At 42.4% G+C, this 21,465-nt stretch overlaps 1 protein-coding gene across 1 annotated transcript in view; it reads left to right on the top strand.

The window, feature by feature from the left end:
• The window catches only part of LOC101161871 (synaptonemal complex protein 2-like), a 51,493-nt gene extending 35,972 nt beyond the window's left edge, over window positions 1-15,521 (top strand). The window contains exons 19-25 of the mRNA XM_023950328.1: window positions 3,538-3,571; window positions 3,868-3,954; window positions 4,084-4,244; window positions 4,320-4,414; window positions 7,767-7,866; window positions 8,342-8,400; window positions 14,657-15,521. Coding sequence (XP_023806096.1) covers window positions 3,538-3,571; window positions 3,868-3,954; window positions 4,084-4,244; window positions 4,320-4,414; window positions 7,767-7,866; window positions 8,342-8,400; window positions 14,657-14,705 — 585 coding nt within the window. The 3' untranslated portion in view covers window positions 14,706-15,521. The remainder of the gene's footprint in view (window positions 1-3,537; window positions 3,572-3,867; window positions 3,955-4,083; window positions 4,245-4,319; window positions 4,415-7,766; window positions 7,867-8,341; window positions 8,401-14,656) is intronic.
• Window positions 15,522-21,465: the final 5,944 nt, after the last annotated feature.

Raw genomic sequence — 21,465 nt, 5'->3', positions numbered from 1 at the left:
CTTGCAAAGATGGCACAGAACAAGAACACAGGTGGGTTTGTGATAAAATTGTCATTATGATTCAAGAACGGATGTGTATCCATAACAACTGTAAATTATTATAAAAACACCCCTAGTTGTGACTACAGACTGTAATTGCTTTTTGCCTTTTATTTATAAGGGAATCCATCCTGAACCGGTTAGTGAGCTGGTGGTGCAAAAGCCCAAAACAGTTGGCAGGGACAGTCTGAGCTCCACACTGTACAAGGCATATACAGGGGATTAACTTTGTGTTGCTTTGTGAGCAAGTTAAGTTGTTTTTTCTAATCTTATGACTAACCAAATTATGGTTATTGCAGATATAATGAATAAAATTTAAATGTAGTTATGCACTCATATCTAACTTTTATGTGTTGTTTCTCTTGTGTAGGACCACAGCCAGATCCATATCTGATGGCATCTGGAAGCAGATTATGCCAGGTGCAGCCCCAACCTCTCAAGGCTATTTTGGATGGAGTTTCTGAGATTGGAATGAAAGGGAACTTGGATATATATTATGGCAAATGCATGAATGCATACCTTAAATTACACTTATCTTGTCTTTAACAATCAGTTCAGCCTTCTGTCTTACTGTTGATCTGTAATGTTATTTTTTATTGTAAATGTTTGATGTTATTTGAGTTGTGATTAATCAGTTGATGTTACGCATACCAAAAAATTAAATGAGGCACAATTTTGACCAGAATTGTTTTATTTGTTCATCTAATTTTTTTGTTAAGTCAAAGTCACATTTCAACAGAAAAATATTAAGAATATAACAATTATATTTAATTAGATTTTAGGAATATGTGGAAACACTAAATTGTTCCATACTTTTTGCACATTATACATTATTTACATACCAAACATTAATTCACTCTTCAAAACAAAAAAGTCCTTGATAATTTCCCAAAACACTGCAGTTAAGCCAGATCTGATTCACACTGCCCATCAGTGGATCAGTGGACATCGGGAGAGTCCCTGATGTGAAAGGACTTTATCCTACCGATCACTCTTTCCACCATAATTCTGAGGCGGGTAATGGCTTGGGTTTGTTCTGTTTCCTCCTTGCTGAATTGAGCTGAAAGCTTAAAAGGTGGAATGATGATCTTAGATCCAATGTCAGTAAGGAGGTCTTGAATGAGGAACTCTTTGTCCGCCATGACATCGTCTCCTGGCTCCAGCAAAGGAACTTGGCTTCTAAGTCATGGATGTAATCCAAAGCCTCATCCAGAGCAGCTGTGAAGATAAAGAAATTAAAAATCAGTCTTAATATATTTTTGCCACCTTTCAATACAACACAGTAATCATGTTTCGAAAAGTATGTTAAGTATTTAATTACAAATACATTTCATTTATTTTTGTTAATGACAAAATACCCCAAATTAATTAAATACATGTAATTAAAATAGGGGAGAGCGTGAACAGCTTTTATTATAAACATTTCTTTGTTCAGGTAGAAATGCATTTATCCAATAACGGTACACATAGTTGACTAACGTTAACCAAACACATTATGAACAACCTTACCTGCAGGTGGGTGTGTCACGTAGTTGTGATCCATCTTTACTGCCTTAGCTTAGCCACCATGTCGCCGTCTTCACAGCACAGCTGCATAGTCTGACGTTTGAGGTTCTGTCATATACTGACTCCCTTCTCAAAGGAGCAGTAAAGTTGTTCCAATGGAAAAGGCTCGGGACAACACCACTCTTCAGGCGACGAACGACGCAGCCGCACCACAATCCAGAGCGAAATGCCGGCAGCAGACGGTGCTACCTGTGTTTACATTAAAACTATGCCCTTCATCTCTTCGGATCGCCTGTATCCATGTGGGTTTCAGGTTTGGATCCACAGGAAAATAATGAAATGAAAGGTAGGGCTGTTTTTGGTGGGAAGACGAACAGCCTGGAACACAACAGAAACTGCAACTCTTCGACTCTGCCATTGTGCATATCTGCCGGTATGCTAACAGGAAGTTGTTTTACACGTCATTGACGTATTTCCGGTCGAAAAATGCGGAAGTGTGAAAAAGGTCTATTCAGTTCAGTAGTGTAACACACACTCTGGCAGATAGTAAATCTTCAACCATTTACATTTACCATCTATCAATGTGAATCAGCTTTGTGTTGCATAATGAATTAGCAGATTTACGTTAATTGCATAAGCATTTCATTTATAACTGTTACGTTTTTTGTCATTTTAAGCTTTAGTAGAACAGCAGATGACTCTAAAAATCCTGCAGATGGTGAAACAAGCACGAAATTTGCCACAGATTGTCTCCAGGTCTTTCCAAAATAGACATTGGCCACATAAAAATCCAAGCTGGCAACCATTTTTCAAGATGGCCGACATCTGTGGTTGAAAGTGAATGGTGAGGTTGTATAATTGACAAAGAAGTTTTATCTCGACCCCATGGATTTGGGTGATACGTTGCTGCATACAAGTAATTTTAGTTGCAGAAAGTGTTGCTTGGGAAATATCCAAGATGGTTTCAAAATGGCCACAACAAAAGGTAAAACCCTTAAAACCTCAACAACAGGATTTTTTAAATCAACAGTCAGGGAAGTTTATTACCAAGTTTTTCGAACCAAACTATCACGAGTCATATTCAAGACAGTAATTAATTTGTTAGAAATCAGGAAAATAAAGACATGTTAGTTGAGCGATTGTTTGCATTTATGCATCGTTTTGATGCAAGCTAAAGGATAAAATAGTTTGGCCAAACAAACGGTGACCATAGGAAAGAGATCATGTAAACCTGGATTCAAGAAACTGAACATGGGCATGTCACTGTGATTATTTTGGCATAAAATACATAAAAAAATGTAAAATAGAAAAAAAATACAAAAATTAAGAAAAAAAAGACAGATGTAGACTTCACACTTGCAACTGAACACAGCTGTGCAGGTAAGACCTAGCTTTTAGCATTTGCTTTAGCATTTGCACCGACCCCTACAGCCTGCTTTGCAGCCACACTTGCTCAGGTGTTGGTAACTCTTGGCTGCACAGAAAAACTGCCATGCTTTACCTGACGTATGCCATCCCCAGTCAGCAGGATTCTCTGGTTCTGGCTGACATTGGATTGCTTGGCCCCACACACAAGCAGCCTGGTAGGCAGCTGGTTTGTTTAGTGGAATGGCCTCATGGGACCTTTGTTTTTGCCATTTCTGTCCCCATTTTAAGCTCATCTTGCTCACTAAAACTTTATTTTGAGCTGGTGACTGTAACTTTTACTTTTTGTTCATATTTTCTTAGCTTTAATAACAGCTGTTATGATTCTAAAAACAGCAGTTTTAAAAGGCTAAATCTTGTTGGTTTGTTGTTTCAAGATTTTAAGATTTGTAATTTATTAATAATAAAATAAAATTTCCACAAAGAGCCGCTCTGTGTCAAACCAGCGCAAACATGTTAATTGGTTTTATACCTTCAAATATCAACACTAACTGCTTTTCTTGGCTTTCAGATTGTATTTAAGTTGAATCTTTTTTTAAATACCTTTTTTTTTCTTTTTTTTTCCAGGAGGGGCTCAGAAAAAGAGAAGCTCCAGATTCAGGTTTTTCCTTCCTCCTAATTCTTCTTTAGGAAACTGCATGTTTTTGTTGAGCGCCTGCTAACTCTATGCACAGAACTGTGCTGAGGACAGATGTTCTAGCAGCTAGTTGACTGTAGCATGAAGACCTTTTCGCTTCACATTAAAAAGGGACGTATTGATTAACAGTAGTGCAGTCATTTACACAAACTCTTTAAATACATTAGAATTATTCTAAAATGCAACAACTAATGAATATAAATACGTTCTTTGAAAAAAGAAATCCAGGGGTTGTTTAACTTTGACATGCCTGCATTCAGGATACCTTAGTGACCAGACGGAGGGCAAACCTGCACATAAGAAGCAGATGGAGTCTCCTCAGGATGGGGACAAGTCACAGCACACAGGTTCTTTGTATTGTTTTCCTATTACAAGGTGCAAACTTGTTACAGATTTAAACTAATGCATGATGGTCATCCTTATTTGACTTTTTTATCTGATTTACCAACATGCTGCAGTTGAACGCTCATATGCAGATGGAGAGGGAACTGACTGCTCCTTCACTAAGGGAGTATGGTCGGTAGAAAACCACATGCAGTCTGTGAATAAAGAGGGAGCAGAGCTAGAGTCGCATGTATCATCTGGGATCAAGGCTGCATTCAAAGACTTCAGGGATCAGCTGGAGCACAGCTTCACGGTCTGCAGGCACACATGGTGAGAGACGATTGATTATTGGTCTTATCAACTATGAAATGCTATACATGCATTTCAGAGCTGCTGGCAGAAGGTTGAAGCAGAGGTTCTTCTGTCCCTGGAGGAATGTCAGCATCACGTGTCCTCGCTTCTTACAAGTGTCCATCAGCACAGGTAATGCCCACATCCACTCAGCTGTCTAAGCCCAGGTAATGCCCACATCCACTCACATGTCTAAGCCCAGGTAATGCCCAGCTCCAATCACATGTCTAAGCCCAGGTAATGCCCACATCCACTCACATGTATAAGCCTAGGTAATGCCCACATCCACTCAGCTGTCTAAGCCCAGGTAATGCCCACATCCACTCACATGTCTAAGCCCAGGTAATGCCCAGCTCCAATCACATGTCTAAGCCCAGGTAATGCCCACATCCACTCACCTGTCTAAGCCCAGGTAATGCCCACATCCACTCAGCTGTCTAAGCCCAGGTAATGCCCACATCCACTCACCTGTCTAAGCCCAGGTAATGCCCAGCTCCAATCACATGTCTAAGCCCAGGTAATGCCCACATCCACTCACATGTATAAGCCTAGGTAATGCCCACATCCACTCACATGTATAAGCCCAGGTAATGCCCACATCCACTCACCTGTCTAAGCCCAGGTAATGCCCACATCCACTCACATGTTAAAGCCCAGGTAATGCCCACATCCACTCACATGTCTAAGCCCAGGTAATGCCCACATCCACTCAGCTGTCTAAGCCCAGGTAATGCCCACATCCACTCACCTGTCTAAGCCCAGGTAATGCCCAGCTCCAATCACATGTCTAAGCCTAGGTAATGCCCACATCCACTCACATGTATAATCCCAGGTAATGCCCACATCCACTCACCTGTCTAAGCCCAGGTAATGCCCACATCCACTCACATGTTAAAGCCCAGGTAATGCCCACATCCACTCACATGTCTAAGCCCAGGTAATGCCCACATCCACTCACCTGTCTAAGCCCAGGTAATGCCCACATCCACTCACATGTATAAGCCCAGGTAATGCCCACATCCACTCACATGTCTAAGCCTAGGTAATGCCCACATCCACTCACCTGTCTAAGCCTAGGTAATGCCCACATCCACTCACCTGTCCAAGCCCAGGTAATGCCCACATCCACTCACATGTATAAGCCCAGGTAATGCCCACATCCACTCACATGTATAAGCCCAGGTAATGCCCACATCCACTCACCTGTCTAAGCCCAGGTAATGCCCACATCCACTCACATGTATAAGCCCAGGTAATGCCCACATCCACTCACATGTATATGCCCAGGTAATGCCCACATCCACTCACATGTATAAGCCCAGGTAATGCCCACATCCACTCACCTATCTAAGCCCAGGTAATGCCCACATCCACTCACATGTATAAGCCCAGGTAATGCCCACATCCACTCACATGTATATGCCCAGGTAATGCCCACATCCACTCACCTGTCTAAGCCCAGGTAATGCCCACATCCACTCACATGTATATGCCCAGGTAATGCCCACATCCACTCACATGTATAAGCCCAGGTAATGCCCACATCCACTCACCTGTCTAAGCCCAGGTAATGCCCACATCCACTCACATGTATATGCCCAGGTAATGCCCACATCCACTCACATGTATAAGCCCAGGTAATGCCCACATCCACTCACATGTATAAGCCCAGGTAATGCCCACATCCACTCACCTGTCTAAGCCCAGGTAATGCCCACATCCACTCACATGTACAAGCCCAGGTAATGCCCACATCCACTCACCTGTCTAAGCCCAGGTAATGCCCACATCCACTCACATGTATATGCCCAGGTAATGCCCACATCCACTCACATGTATAAGCCCAGGTAATGCCCACATCCACTCACATGTATATGCCCAGGTAATGCCCACATCCACTCACATGTATAAGCCCAGGTAATGCCCACATCCACTCACCTGTCTAAGCCCAGGTAATGCCCACATCCACTCACATGTATATGCCCAGGTAATGCCCACATCCACTCACATGTTAAAGCCCAGGTAATGCCCAGCTCCAATCATCTGTCCATCAGCTCAGGTGCCACAAATTTATTCTGTGAAATATTGTGATATTTTATTTGGCAATAATGGTATCGATTTTAAATAGTTTTAAATACTTGTCGTAATTTCAGGCAGGCACTCGGCATTGTTTTACAGGTTACTCCTGTAGGGCGGTTCAGTCAATTAACTCACCTGCTGAGCGTCATATTTAAGCCCAGGTGCGCAGTTGTTCATTCTTTCTTACCTTCAGCGCTCATTCTTCGCCCTTCCCTCATCCCCGGCTTCCACCTGTGGGCTCCGTTCAGGGTTTTTTTTTTTTACCCGAAAGTTTTATGTAAAATTATCTCATGGAATTGAACGGATCCTTATGCCAAACGAAAAGATGTGAATGCCAACTTAAAGAATGTGAAAATTGAGTGTAGTCGCCATTATCATGTTTGGTATGTGAAATAAATATTTCTTACTGCAAGAGTTGTCTGACTGAAATGCTGCCAAAAACGTTTTTTTTATTATTTTTTATAAGCAAACATTTAGTTGAGCATCATACGTTCAAGTTACATCCCTGGCTGTTTCAGCGCACCACACCAACCCTCTTTCAACAGCTGCACACCAAACCAAGTACAGAACAAGATTTAGCAAGAACCGTCTTGTTGTAGATTCAATCTGATTCTCATGGTTATTGTTTCACATGTCAGTGGCACAGATACAACTCAGGTTAGACTGAAATATGCATTTTGTCCTTGTTGGAAATTGTTGATTGTTTAAGTCTATTCCAGCAGCCATTTTCTACCTCATAAAGTACATTTAATCAGTGTTGGATACACATGGCATGCTTAAAGAACTTATTGATTGAGGCACATTTAAGCTTTGTTTTTGTTTTGTTTTCACAGTAAAAAAAAGATTTTGTTGTGGAAAAAGGACAATGTTAAACATTTTTTAATTAATTTGTCAAGAGAAAAGCACTTTGAATTTTCTAGGGTAAACAACTTGTATTTAAGCTACAGTAGTGGTACTTAATGTTCTCATGATGAAATAAAATGGACTTCACACAATTTTGTTCCTGTGAAAGGTGTATTAGTACTTAGAGTCATTCAACGTCAAACTATTTTCAAAGAAATTGTGAAATATTTCCTCTGTTACAGGATGGGGATTTATTTGGATGTATCTTACATGTGCATTTTGATACATATCAATGGCCAAACTCTTGCCAAGCAATATTACTGCCCACCCACCAATTACCTCAGTCAGTCCAGGGGCTGCACAGTTTCAGTTACCTTTTCACCGGCAACCCGTCACTTGTCCATCAGGGCTGGTTTCCCTCACACACACTAGTGTTTGTCACCAAAGTCATACATTATAAATAAAAATGTCTAAAACAATATGAGAACAGCCAAGCATGAGCATTAGAGAAGCTCTGCGTTAAAAGCTTATAATGTGTGTTTGTGTGTGTGTGTCTGTGCAGGATGCTTTTTCTGCAGCAATTTGAGAGCACCATTTCTGATGAACTGAAGCATCTGGAAGAAAACACAACCACACTGAACTCCATAAACTCTCAGATCCTGGTACACACCTGCAACACACCTATTGACCTACAGCTCAGCCTGAAGACACAGAAAGACATTTGTACATTTCACAGAACAAAAATGTGTTTTTTAGACGCTACAATTGTTTGCCACATTTCGCAGATAGACATTGCAAAGGGCTTTATCAACTTAATCAACAATATCACACTATCAACGATAATGATTCCGAAAAGAAAGAAGAGAAAGAAAAGCTTTAACAGATAGGATACTGGTCAGAATTCTATTTTAAGAGTTTTAAGGAAACAAGTCAAGAGATGACTACAATGATCTAAATTAGAATTAATAAAATTTTGATTTTATTTTTTTCTAAATCCTCAGTGCTTTGTCTCTTAATATGACTTATTACAAAAGAACACAACATTCACATAAACATTAATTATGAAACATTCAGATTGTCAAAGAGATGACAGCTCACACAAATCTTTAAGAAGTTTTGTTACTTTTTTTCCTGCAGAGTTTTTTCCAGACAGAGAAGCAACGCTTTGGAGGTTTCTGTGAGAACCTGCAGAAAAGGTGAGTCTGATCTGCATGTAAGTATTTCTGGAGACCTGGGGCCTCATTTCTAAACGTTGCATACGCACAAAAGAAGGCGTACGCCACTTTCTACGCAATAATTGAGATTTATAAAAAGCAAACTTGACGGGAAAATGTGCGGTCCTTCACGCAAGCTCTGACCCAGGCGTACGCACAAAAACAGGTGAAATGAGAAACGGCGACGCCGTCGGCAGATGGAAGAAACACGTGAAAGTGAAAATGACAATACTGCCTCTCAGAAATAACATGAAGACTTCACAAAGCAAGTCTTACAATAACAGCCTACACCAACACCCGTTTGATCGATCAGCAGTGAAACAAACAAAAAAATCAAACGAAAATTACAACAGAAATTCAAATGAACACTTATTTGCAAAAAGAAAAGTGAAATATGTTCTGCAATATTGGCATGTTGTGCAATTCATCCTCATAAATAATATAGTTAACAGAACGAAATAATGTACAAAACTGATATTCTCGTTAATGTGTCCGTCTGGCGGAGCTGATATAGGTGCAATTAGACAGACGGACGGACGGACGGACATATTAATTGTCCACTGGGGAAAGTTGTTTTCATATTAAAACATTTCTTCATAAGCTACAGAATTATGGTATTCATGCATATGCCTTTAGTTTGTTTTATTTTTGATGAAACAATGTATGGCGTATGTCTCAACCATTCAGACAGCAACAAGAAATTACATTTGCGCTGATCAATTTCCCATTTCCACGTCGATTATTACCGACATCTGTAGCTTGTCAGATGTAATTAAATGGATGGAAATAAAATGCCCCATCACAATGCGTAATGACGCACAATGGCTGATCTTGCGCTCTTAGAAGATGTGGCAAATGGAAGAATTCGGAGTGAACGCATCTTTAGACAGCAAGAAGACTTGCTGGCAAACGAGGACGAGTGGCTTATGAGCCGGTTCCGACTTCCTCGAGCCGTCCTGTTGGAGCTTTTGGGGGTGTGTCACCCGGTGCATCTGGCGCGTCGTGTCCCCCTGCACCTCAGTCACCACTCCACTTAAAAGGGATTCCCCAATTATTGCCGCCAGTCTTTCATCAAGAGGGGTCAGCTCCGGTGTGTCCCCCCCACACACACCCACCCGTGGCAGACACACTCTGGCGATGCAGCACCAGACGTTTTTTTGCCTCGACTTTGATGTCCGACCATTTCTTTTTTATTTCGGCCACGGTCCGAGGTTGTGAGGCTACAGCATTTACGGCGGCTGCCACCGTTTGCCACTCACGTACCTTTTTGGCATTAGTAATGCCCACACTGTGCCCTCCAAACAACACTTTTCTCCTCTTTTCCACCTCGCCAATGATAACTTCTACTTCACATTGAGTGAAGTTACATTTTTTTCATTTCCTCTCGGTGTTTGCCATGGTTTCGCAATCAATGAATATTCATTTGTGGGCGTTTCACGGACTATTTATGGGCAACTATGGGCGTGTCATGAAGCCGCAAAAGCTGCGCTGCATTTAGAATTGGTTGTGATTTATTAAGGGAAAGATGCGTAGGATGTGCGTGCGCACGGTTTTATAAATCCGAATATTTCTGTGCGTACGCACGTCCTATGTTTCATCCGTACGCCACTTCTGACGCAAACCCTACGCAAAGTTTTATAAATGAGGCCCCTGGCCATAGTCCAGGAGCTGTTGATCAGGTTTAGACAGGTTCAAACCTCCAGATATCCTGACATTAATGCATTTACAAAGAGCCTGTACAAGCCCTCTATCTCCTGGTGTCATAGTAATATATACACTATAGTACCAAAAGTATTTTCTCACCTGCAGTGACTCACATCTGAACTGAAGTCCCATCCCATTCCTAACCCATAGAGTTCAAAATGAAGTGGGCTCCACTCTAATTCATCCCAAAGGTTTTTCTATGGGGTTCAGGTCAGGACTGTGCAGGCCATGTGTTCTGGTGCAAAGTCACGTTGGAAGAGAAAGGGGCCGCTCCAAACTGTTCCTTCAAAGTTGGGAGCATGGAATTGTCCAAAATGTTTTGGTATCCTGAAGCATGCAGAGTTCCTTTCACTGGAACAAAGGGACCAAGTCCTGAAAAACAAGCCCACACCACTGTGGTATGATACATGTTGGGGGTTAAACCCTACATAAGGGGACGTCATGAGAGGCGGGCCCACTAGGTGGTGCAGTAGCGAAAGTTCAGGACTGTATCATTCTTTTCCGGTTGTTGAATAAAGCAATCTACAGCACGTCCCGGAGCCTTCTTTAAAAAGCAACAACACGACGACCATCATTCCTTCTAAACCAAATTTCACACTCGCCACAATGTAGTCCCAACTGTACCGTTGTCCTGGCAACCTCCATCCAGACTCGTCCATTAGATTGCCAGATGTAACAGTGTAATTCATCACTCCAGCAAAGGCGTGTCCACTGCTCTAGAGTCCTGTGGCGGTGTTCTTTCCACCGCTGCATCGATGCTTTGCATTCACTTGGTGATGAATGGCTTGGATCCAGCTGCTCGGCCATAGAAACCCATTCCATGAAGCTCTTTTAGTGCTGCACTTGGACTAACGTGGAGGTCACATGACGTTTGGAGCTCTGCAGCCATTGACTGCAGAAAGTCGGTGACCTCTTTGTTCTTCAGCATCCGCTGACCCCTCTCCATCAGTTTAGTGGTTACCACTTAGTGGCTGAGTTACTGTTGTTCCCAAACTCTTCCATGCTGTTCTGATAGAGCTGACAGCTGACTGGAAGATTTAGGACATTTCACCTCTGGATTTGTTGCACAGGTGGCGTCCTATTACAGTTCCATGCTGAAATTCACTGAGTACTGAGAGCGACCCATTCTTTCACAAATGTTTGCAGAAACTGTCTGCATGTCTGAGTAATGATTTTATACACCAGTGGTCATGCCAAGTGATTAGGATACCTGAGTGTGATCATATGGATGAGCCGATACCTTTGGTAATATAGTGTATTTGTCATTTGCCTAGCAATGCTAACTAATGTTTTTATTCTTTATAACCTGGGCCAGTGTGAACATGTAGATATTAAATAGAAGTGGCATGTTATGTCTTGATCAGATGTGAAGCATGAACCATTTGACATGCAACATTGTCTATTAAGTATGTTTTGAACTAGTTTAGTACTGACTCATTGAGACTCAGTATTTCACAGTATTTCAGACATTTGAGTATATAGACTGACTGAAAGACATCGTAGCAGTCGTTTATTTTTAAGAATTCATTTACCCGATGGAAAACAGCTCTTTCAATTATCTGACCTAAAATGGGCAGGTTTATATTGACCCGTACTTGCTCATTTGCAATTTTTCTGTCATTTTAATTCAATCTAAATCCACCCCAATATGACAACAGAGTTGTCTCAACGGGCTTCATTTAAAGCAGTTTTCAGTGGTTCTGGGAAAGACAAATTCACCATCACGAGCACAACTGACTTCAGGATCTTTGAAATCTTTTAAAAAATCAGTGTGCAATATGTCCAGACAAGAAGAGGTGGAGTACAGTCCACGTAGGATGTCCTCCAGATCTTTGCTTATAATGAACTGAAACTGAGCCATGAGGTTTGTAATGGCTTCCAGTGGATACAGTTCATATCCTCAGTTCATATTGATGAAACAACTGTTTGCCTAATGCTTTTGATTATGTTGGTATAGAATGTGGCAAAGCCATTGCATGTTTTGGTGGAATAAAGTTGTGGTGCCACTGACAGAGAGTGTTTGTCAGCCTGTCAACTGTAGCGAATAAGACCTGAGCATTATGGGAGTTTTTGGTAATGATGTCAGAGAAATAGGACTTCCTTGCATTGCTCAGTTGTCAATTGTGAGAGTGAACTTCCTCTCTCTATATATCTCAATCAGCCTGCAGTTTAAGTCTTTCTTCATCCATTACATGCTGAGTCAACTGAAAGTGTGCTATTTAGGTCTTTATTCCCTTTGTCCTGATGGTTGTCAGCATTATACAGTCAAAATTAACAAATATCATAGATGGCAATTCACTAAATTCATGGTTAAATTCTGCACAGGATCTGGGGGTTCGATAGGTACAGTGGTGTAAGAAAGTTTTTGCCCCTCTTGAAGATTTCTTGTTTTTCCACGTTTTCTTCTTCAGGTTTTTTTGGTAGACTGCTGAATTCATTGTTCCATTTATAACGGCAAGTCTTCCAGGCCCTGAAGAAGCAAAACAGCCCCAGACCATGACACTACCACTTCCATATTTACTGTTGGTATGATTTTCTTTTTCTGAAATTCAGTGTTAGTTTTACACCTGATGTAATGGGATACAGACCTTCCGAAAAAGTGAAACTTTTGTCTCATCAGACCACAGAATACTATTCCAAAAAGTCTTGGGGATTATCAAGATGTCTTTTGGTAAAAATTAAGACAAGCCTTGATGTTGTTTTTGCTCAGCAGTGGTTATCGTCTTGGATTTCTACCCTGCATGTCATTTTTGCCCAGGGTCTTTCTGATGGTGGAGTCATGAACACTGACCTTAATTAAGTTGAGTTAGGCCCGCAAATCTTTGGATGTTGTTTTGGGATCTTTTTTGACCTCTGGTCTACGCAGCACTGTAAGGGTAATTCTGCTCGGCTGGCCACTCCTGGGAAAGTTCCATACTGTTCCATGCTTTCTCCATGGGTGTGTAACTATTCTCACTGTGTGCATTAAAGTTCATAGTGTCTGTATTATAAACTTACTTATTGGTTCTCCTGTTATCAGACACGGTTGTCTTTTCTTTTTCTTTTTTACATACCTGACATGTTTCGACGGAAGACAGAAGACGTCCATCAAAACATGTCAGGTATGTAAAAAACACAACCGTGTCTGATAACAGAAGAACCAAGAAGTCTGATCTCACTTTGGTTTGCTGGAGTCCCAAAGCTTTTGAAATGACTCTATAACCTTTTCCACTCTGATAAAGCTCTATTCATTTCTGTCTCATTTGTTCCTGAATATCTTTAGAACTTGGTATGATGTCTAGGTTTTGGGGATCTTTTGGTGTACAGTCATGGCCAAAGATTTTGAGAATGAAACAAATATTAGTTTTCATACAGTTTGCTGCTAAACTGCTTTTAGATCTTTGTTTGAGTTGTTTCTGTGATGTACTGAAATACTTTCTGGTGCTGGAGGCCCCTGTGGCAGTCCTGCTGGCCCTGGTTTGGCTCACTCTGGGGATGGGTTCCCTTGATCTGCTTTTTCTCAAGGATGCTTGGTAGCCCTACCTACCACTGCTGCCTTGCCCTCGGCAGAGGTCTTGGTATGGGGGCAAACAGACACTTCTCCTCTTTTAACGTTCCATCACCAACTCAGGTGTCAGCTCACCTTTGCACAATGATTGTGTGACAGAATGAAATGCTTTTCATGAATTGGTTTGTATGCATAAGTATGTGCGAGTGAACTGTAGCTGTATTGTGTACGTGTTGACATGTTTCTGTGTGAAGATCTTTGGAGCCAACAGGTATGTTAGTAATATTTGAGTGTGTCTGTGTACAGGCCCCGCCCCCTTTGACTACCATCTACACCTGACAGTAATGATAAACCTCCAGCTTCTTGTTGCTTTGTGATTCCATCGCCTCTTATATTTTTATTCATTCCTTCATCTTCTAAACCGTTTTGTCCCTTTGGGGGTCATGGGGCTGCTGGAGCCTATCCCGGCCACTTGTGGGTAAAGGTAGAGGACATCCTGGAAAGGTCGCCAGTCTGATGCAGGGCCACAATCACACACCCAACACACAACCAGTTAGCCTATTTTTAATCATCCTCTAATCTCTTCAACCCCCCTTGTTTTATTTTTTTCCCCTTTCTTTTGCACCCTTATCCCCACCTAAGATCCCACCCTACTTTTCACCCTTCACTTTTCTAGTCCAACAATAAATGAATACAAATATAATTAATATAAAAAACAGGGTTAGTAAGATAAAAAAAGAATAAGGATTTTGCGTTAACGAGCAGTTGGACAGGAGTGTCTAATAACCTGTGTGTAACCAGTGAGTGTATGTTCTGTCTGTCTTCATGAGTCAAATCTGCTAAGGATGTAATTTTTTTTCTATCAAATGTTTCTGATGCTGCTGTGGGATTTAATATTTACCAAATTTTGTAATGCAAATTCCCAAACAGTTTCTGGACTTAATGTGTAAGGTCTTTAAAAATTGGCTACTTAGTTGTAAACGTGATCTTTTTGTGTGATCTTGTTTTAAACCGCATTAGTAAAATGAAACTTTTTCTGTTTCTCAGGTTAAAGTCTCTGGATGGTGGCCAGAAAAATGGGCTACAATCCTCTTGAAGAACAGAATCACCTGTATTACTTTTGAATTTGTGTTTTGAGTTTGGCATGATTTTGTTTTGATAAACACCACAATGTGCAGAAAGTAAATCCTAATGCTGTCCCACCTAGTTACCATGGTGATGCTATGCAGAGGGGAGGAAGGTCAGCTGACAAGGAGAAACATTTCTTGGTTGCTCTTTCAGAAGAGGAATGAAAGAAAATGAATTAAAGATTCTGACAAAACTGATTGAGAGATTTAAGATCATGATGATTCATGTTCCCTCTAATCCCATAAAACGTCTTCCTCTGTTTTGAAACCGACAAAAGATTATCTTCTTCGTTGACTGGTCTGTTATTTCCACTGGTGCCCTGTTTTACTGCATAACTGTGCATTTTGCTGGGCATGTCCATAAATGTATTTATTTAGACATTTTTAATCACAAATGGGAGGACATAGCTTCTTGAGATGAAATGGTAAATAAGCAAATGCAAGCAAACATGGAATCAACAAAGTAAAAACAAAACAAAACTATTTTAAAGTCCAGTAGATGACACAAAACACTCACACACCCACAACATATTTCAGTCTAAACCCTAAACAGTTCACAACAGAGGCATACAAGACTATCTCCTTGCAAGAAAACAGAAGACACACAAATAACAATAAAAATATAAATAATAGAGATTCAAAGTTCGGGAAACCACAAACTATAGCATGTATTCTGACGATGAACCAAAAGAGCTTTCCTAGATTCTGGTAAAGCATAGGAATTTGGCGAGATTAGATTATTCCAATCATCTGGTGTCTTGAAATAAATTGCATATTTGTCCAAATGTGTCATTCTTGTCGCAGAAAAGATCTGATTAATGTAGAGTAGGTTATATTGTGTAGCATAAGGAGCTAAGTATTGTTTCAAATAAGGACGAAAAGTTTAAAAAAAGGAATTTACATATAAATTGTAACCAGTGAAATTGCCATCAGCCTAATGGTGACAGCCAACCCAAACTTTTAAACGGCATATTGTAAATCATTCCAAAAAATGTAAACATAAAGAGGTAGCATTAAAATAAATTAAGTCTCCATAGTCCAATATCGGCAGTAACAGTTGTGAAATGTCTCTTCCTAACAGGAAAATTGAAGCAGTTAACTGATTGGTAAAGAGTTTTGAGATGGTAGGTTTGTTTATGTGTAATTGAGTTTATTGGTGTCAAATGATACAATAGGTTCTAATCAGATACCAAAATATTTAAAAGACTTTGTAGCCTCAGGAGTCCAAAAAATGTAAATCAAGACTTAATCTTACTGCAATAATGTTTTTCTGAAAGAGCATAAGATTTATTTGAGGTCAGCCAAAGTTGTATTGAGTTAAAATCATGCTGCAAAGAAAAGCTAACGTCTGTGATGCTTGGTCTAGGGCAGGGGTCAGCAACCTTTTTTACTCAAAGAGCCATTTGGGACGCCCCTAATGAAAAGAAAGCACCCGGAGCCACAACCTGTTTTCACATCATTATATATATTATGCATGTATATATTATTCAAAGGTGCTCATTACGTCGATCTTCAAGGCGTAGATCGCGGGCCAGAAAAGATAAAAAAAAGTATTTCTTTAAAATCCACCAGCCAATCAAAATCCTCACTGAGAAGTACGGGACTTGATTGACATGTAGATTGGCCAATCAGACATCCTCTGAAACATACATCACTGCAAATGCACATTATGTTCTTAAAAGGATGATACCGCGGTCGCGTTGGGAGGAGCCACCAGCTGAAGTTCTGGTCTGATCGCTGCGTGGAGCGATGTGTGCATCAATGCATGGTAGAAACTGAGAATGTGGAGAGATCAGGTATATTATTTTGAAGAGTTCTACTTGGTGATCATGTTTCCATGTTTGAGTTCATAAAATCATCCCAGGGAAAGTCTCTGCTTCAACTCCTGCAGGGAAAGCTGCGTCTCAATCTGACGCCCGTGTTTGCATCTCTCTGACAGAGTTTGAAGCCAAAGCCCCTCCTCCGCCTCTCCACCTGCTTTTCCTCTCTACCTGTTCACCTGTTCACATCCTCTGCAGCTGAGATTTGTTTCCCCCGCGCACCTCAGTGTGTCCTACACAGAGAGCGCAAAATACGATAGTCGTGGCGCTCCAGCGCAGCACAAGGATGAAAGAGCCGGACGCAAGTTACGGCGGGGATAGAGCGGGTTAAGAAAATGAATGGAAGAAGGCGGCCCGCTGAAGAAATATTCAATATTGTACACATTATATTATTAGTCTGAACTATCTTTTATTTAGAAAAATGTTTTATTTTGCTAAATCAGTCCAGTACGAAAAAAAACATCAACAAAAGTTATGTTGGGCGGTTTTTGGCTGGGTCTGGCGGTTTTCAGATGACTTTTTGGCTGGAAAACTGTGACTATCTGGCAACACTGGCGCGAACTCTCTGTCATCAGAAAATTTCTCTGCCCCGCGGCACGTCAAGTTCCCAGCAGAAGATCACTCCGGACCGCGTGTGTCCTCCTGCTATCAGCTCTGCAGTTCTCGCCCGATAAATACGTGCTTATTAAGGAAGCTGGTTTTGACGTGGTACGCGCTTCGTACGGAGCCAGCAGATGAACAAACTAAAATAAAATTTAATTATTATAAAATACTCATTATTTTCCAAAGTCACAGGGAGCCACAACAGAAGGATGAAAGAGCCACATGTGGCTCCGGAGCCATGGGTTGCCGTCCCCTGGTCTAAGACAATAATTGTGTCATCAGCATAAATTGCATATTACATTTCGAGTTGCAGATAGGAAAGACAATAATGAAAATAATAGTGGCCCAAGAAAGGAACTTTGAGGGATACGTTTACTTATCCCAATGAAATGTATCTGGCTTTCCCTAAATGAAAGACATTGGCAGTGTTGGTGAAAATGGGAACTAAACCACATGAGCGAAGTGGTGGACAGACTGTATTGCACATAAGAGGTATGGATCTAGAACAAATGCTTTGCTTAGGTCTAAAAGGCATGTACCTTTGCACATACAGTGGAGGAAAAAGTATTTTTTCAGCCACCAGTTGTGCAATACTCTCACTAAAAATATGAGAGAGGCCTGTAATTTTGTTCATAGGTATACCTCAACAATCAGAAACATGAGAAAAAAATCCAGAAAATCATACCCAGATTGAAAAAAAGAATTATTTATTTATTATTGACCAATTAAGATTTGGTCAATAATAAAATGTCATATCAATACCAGGGGTGGGCAATTTATGATCCGGCCCACCTCCATGTTTGGTCCGGCCCCAGAACAATATTAAAAACGCATGATTTTTTTCTTCTTCAATCTGTCATGATCGAGACCCACATAGAATGTGACATTTTATTCCACCCTTCTGCAGTCTGTGCCACTATCTGCCCCCCACCACCACCCAAAAACAAAATCCCTGTCAAATAGAACTCTCAGAAGTCAGAAATCTGTCTCCCCCTCTGGTCACCATTGGGAACCATCTCCAGAGTTATAACCATACTTCCTGGATCCTGCACACCGGACTCTCATTCATCAATCAGAGTCTACTTAAGCTCTGCTCTGAGCTCAGTATGAAGTTTTGTTTGTGCCATTTGGACCTGATCTTCTGTCTCCTGACCCTTTCTCTGACTCCGTTTGCCTGCCCCGACCCTCGCCTGGAATCATGACCAACATGTCTCTCCTCGAATGATTTCATGCCTGTTATCGGCTCCTGCCTGCCTGACCCTGATTTAGCTTTGTGGACCTTTAGCTGAGCTAATTAACCTGCTGCATTTGGATCCAGCCGTCAGCCTGTTCTTGTGACAGAATACTTCATTAAACATGGACCCTGTAGATTTCTCTCAATTCTCTGTATGTTTGTGTGAGTCAAGGATCACACTAGATGGAGCTAGAACACTGCTTTAATGTCGAGCATGCAGCCATCATACATCCAGCAACCGAACTAAACTTTCTACGGTGTCCTGTAAGGGTATAAAATAGACATTCTACTGAATGATCTACAGACCCAGCAGCAGGAGATCTTTGCCCAACTAACCTGACCGGGTTTGCTACTTTGTCGCTGGAGCACATTTGCCAGCTCCAACATCTGAACACTGCGACGGAAGCCATCATGTCACGGCTGCAAAACAACCTGCCTGTCAGCGACACATCCGCCGCGACTCCTCCGGTTGCTCAGTCATCTTTAACAACTGCTGATGGCGACACGCCAAACCCGCTCACACTTCCCAGACCGAGAATGCGCTTCTCGGTCTCAGAAGAATCCGCAGGTGCAGAGGAGGCCCCTACAGGGGCCCCTCCGGCACCAGGAGGCATAGGCGAACCCAGCGTCAGGAGCCACAGGACAGGCGCGCTCCACCGTACCGGGTGGCAGCCATTGGGGCAGACGGGCGCTGGACACTGAGACGTGGGACAAGGATGAGGCCAGGACCCAGAGGACCCAGGAGCCGCCCACCACCCAGCCCGAGCCTCGTCACCGCAGGCCAGCCCCGGCACCCGACCCAATCAGCCCAAAGATCACGACACAACCACAGCTCCGGCCCTACCTCCTCCCACACTACACTACCCTCTACAGCCCCCCCCTTACCCAACACGTCCCTCAACCCCTTCCCCACCACTTCTCTTCCCACTCTGGATAAGGAAAGGTGAGCCCCAGTGGCTACTGGCGAGGCAGACCCCAGGCCTGTCCCCACCCATGCACTCTCACACACACATTCTTCTGGTTGCCCCCTGTCGCCACACAGTAACCCCCTCCAGCCCACAGACCCACCCCCAGCACTGCACGCCCGGCTGATAGGGTCCCCACACGCAAGACCGCCCCGAGTGGACCAGACGGGTGAAGACCGGCCGCCCCTCCCCAATCCCACCTGTGTATTGTGGTGTGGGTGTGCGGTGTGTGTGCTGCAGGTAAAATAGGTCTCCAGTGGGGTGGCAGGCCCCACTGCTGACAAGCAGCAGAACCCCCCACCCCCACAAAAAAAAAAAGAACCCCCCACCCCGGGATACATGTGAGGTGTGCATTTGCTGCGTGTTTGGTGTCAACATGCAGTGTGTGGTGTCTAAAGTGAGAGTTAAAATTGGGGGGCGGACCGGTAAGAGATGAGCACGAATGTTTCACCGTGCCCCCCCCCCACCTGACCATTCCCAAAGACTGTCCTCCCCGGTCAAGTTTGGGTTTTACATGAGGTACTTAAGGCAAGCGGTCCCCAACCCCTGGGCCACAGAACGGTACCGGTCCGTGAGTCATTGGGTACCAGGCCGCACAGAAAGAACAAATAACTTTCATTACTTCTGTTTCATTTATTTCGGAATCTGAAAGATGCTTTCTTTTTAAATTGCCCAATTCTCTGTTCGATCCCTCTCTGTCACTCTAGACGCCGGCCAAGGCGCTCTTCTCGGTCACGTGATACGTACCACTAAAATAAAACCCCAGGGACTAGCAAAATGAGTAAAAAACAAACATCTTTGGAAAGGTTCTTTGGTAAGGGGAAAAGGCCCAGCCAGGAGACAGAAGAGGAGCCTTCCACTTCAAAAAAAATAAAGCTACATTCAATAGACAGCCTTTCTTTGTTGCACCATGAGTGTGGGAAGGGGAGAGGATGATGAGACCTGTGCGAAGTACAAGGTTGTGGGTGTCAAAATAAAAGCTTGGGTTTCATGTTGCCGCATCTTCTTTGTAGTATTGCTATAAAAATCACCTGCCTACATTCAAATCACAGGTCCGTGAAAGTTTGAGTGATGTCATACCGAACCGTGGCGTCCAAAGGGTTGGGGACCACTGCTCAGGAAGGAGGAGGCAGAAAGAGAAGCTGAGAGCACAGTCTCCTTTCCGGCATAACAAGCTTATTAAGTTTGAACACGCAACACATGGAACATTGCACAGGCATCATCAACCCCCCCTCCACACACACACACACACACACACACACACACGCTTATGGTGAAACATAAAGAAACAACATAACAGGAAGTATAAACTAAGGTCTAACAACAAAACTGTCATATGAAAAGAAACGTGTGCAAACAGAAACGCTCATGCTGATCCTTAATTAGATCAGGAGACAGCATCCCATAATCCCCTGCTGCTAGCAGACCGAAAATGCGCATGACCGCCACTACAATATTAAATTTCAACATTTCTGTCTACGAAGGTTTGCGTCATAGCCTGCGACACACGTTTCTACCAGCAGCAATGCGTTATATCGCGATATAACTCATTGACCAGCAGGGCTTTTTTTTTTTTTACTTTTAGCAGACCACTAGGCAGGTGGCTGATGTAAATAGAACCAGCGTCAGTTCCGTGCATTGCTTGATGAAGTTGAAAGCGAATATTCTGATCTCCTGCTACACACCACAGTCCGATGGCTGTCCAGGGGTGACGTTTTGCGTCACTTTGTCGTCTGTTTAGAACACGTGAAAACATTCCTGAAAAGCAAAGACCTGAACTACCCGCAACTGGAAGATACTGTGGCTCTAAAAGCTGCACTTTTTGGTGGATATGACTGTGACGAGCCAGCTAAAGGAGCTGAATGAAAGTCTCCAGGCGCCACAAATGCTTGAAGCTGTTTTGTCATTCGAGCGCAGGCTGACTGTCATGGGGCATGCACGTTCCATTTTATTGTTTTTTGTTCGAACTCTCAAAATAAAAATGACATCAAAAATCGGATTTCTTTATTACATTTCTTTAATTTTATCAAAGCAATAAAACATAATTCATTGATATTGTAATGAAGTTAAACTTACACAACAGAGCAGTCACGTGACGCGTCGTTCT

This window comes from Oryzias latipes, chromosome 20, assembly GCF_002234675.1.
Source record: "Oryzias latipes chromosome 20, ASM223467v1".
In the NCBI taxonomy this organism is placed as follows: Eukaryota; Metazoa; Chordata; class Actinopteri; order Beloniformes; family Adrianichthyidae; genus Oryzias; species Oryzias latipes.
The sequence above is the reverse complement of the archived record's forward strand: the minus strand, read 5'-3'. Positions and strand labels throughout refer to the sequence as shown.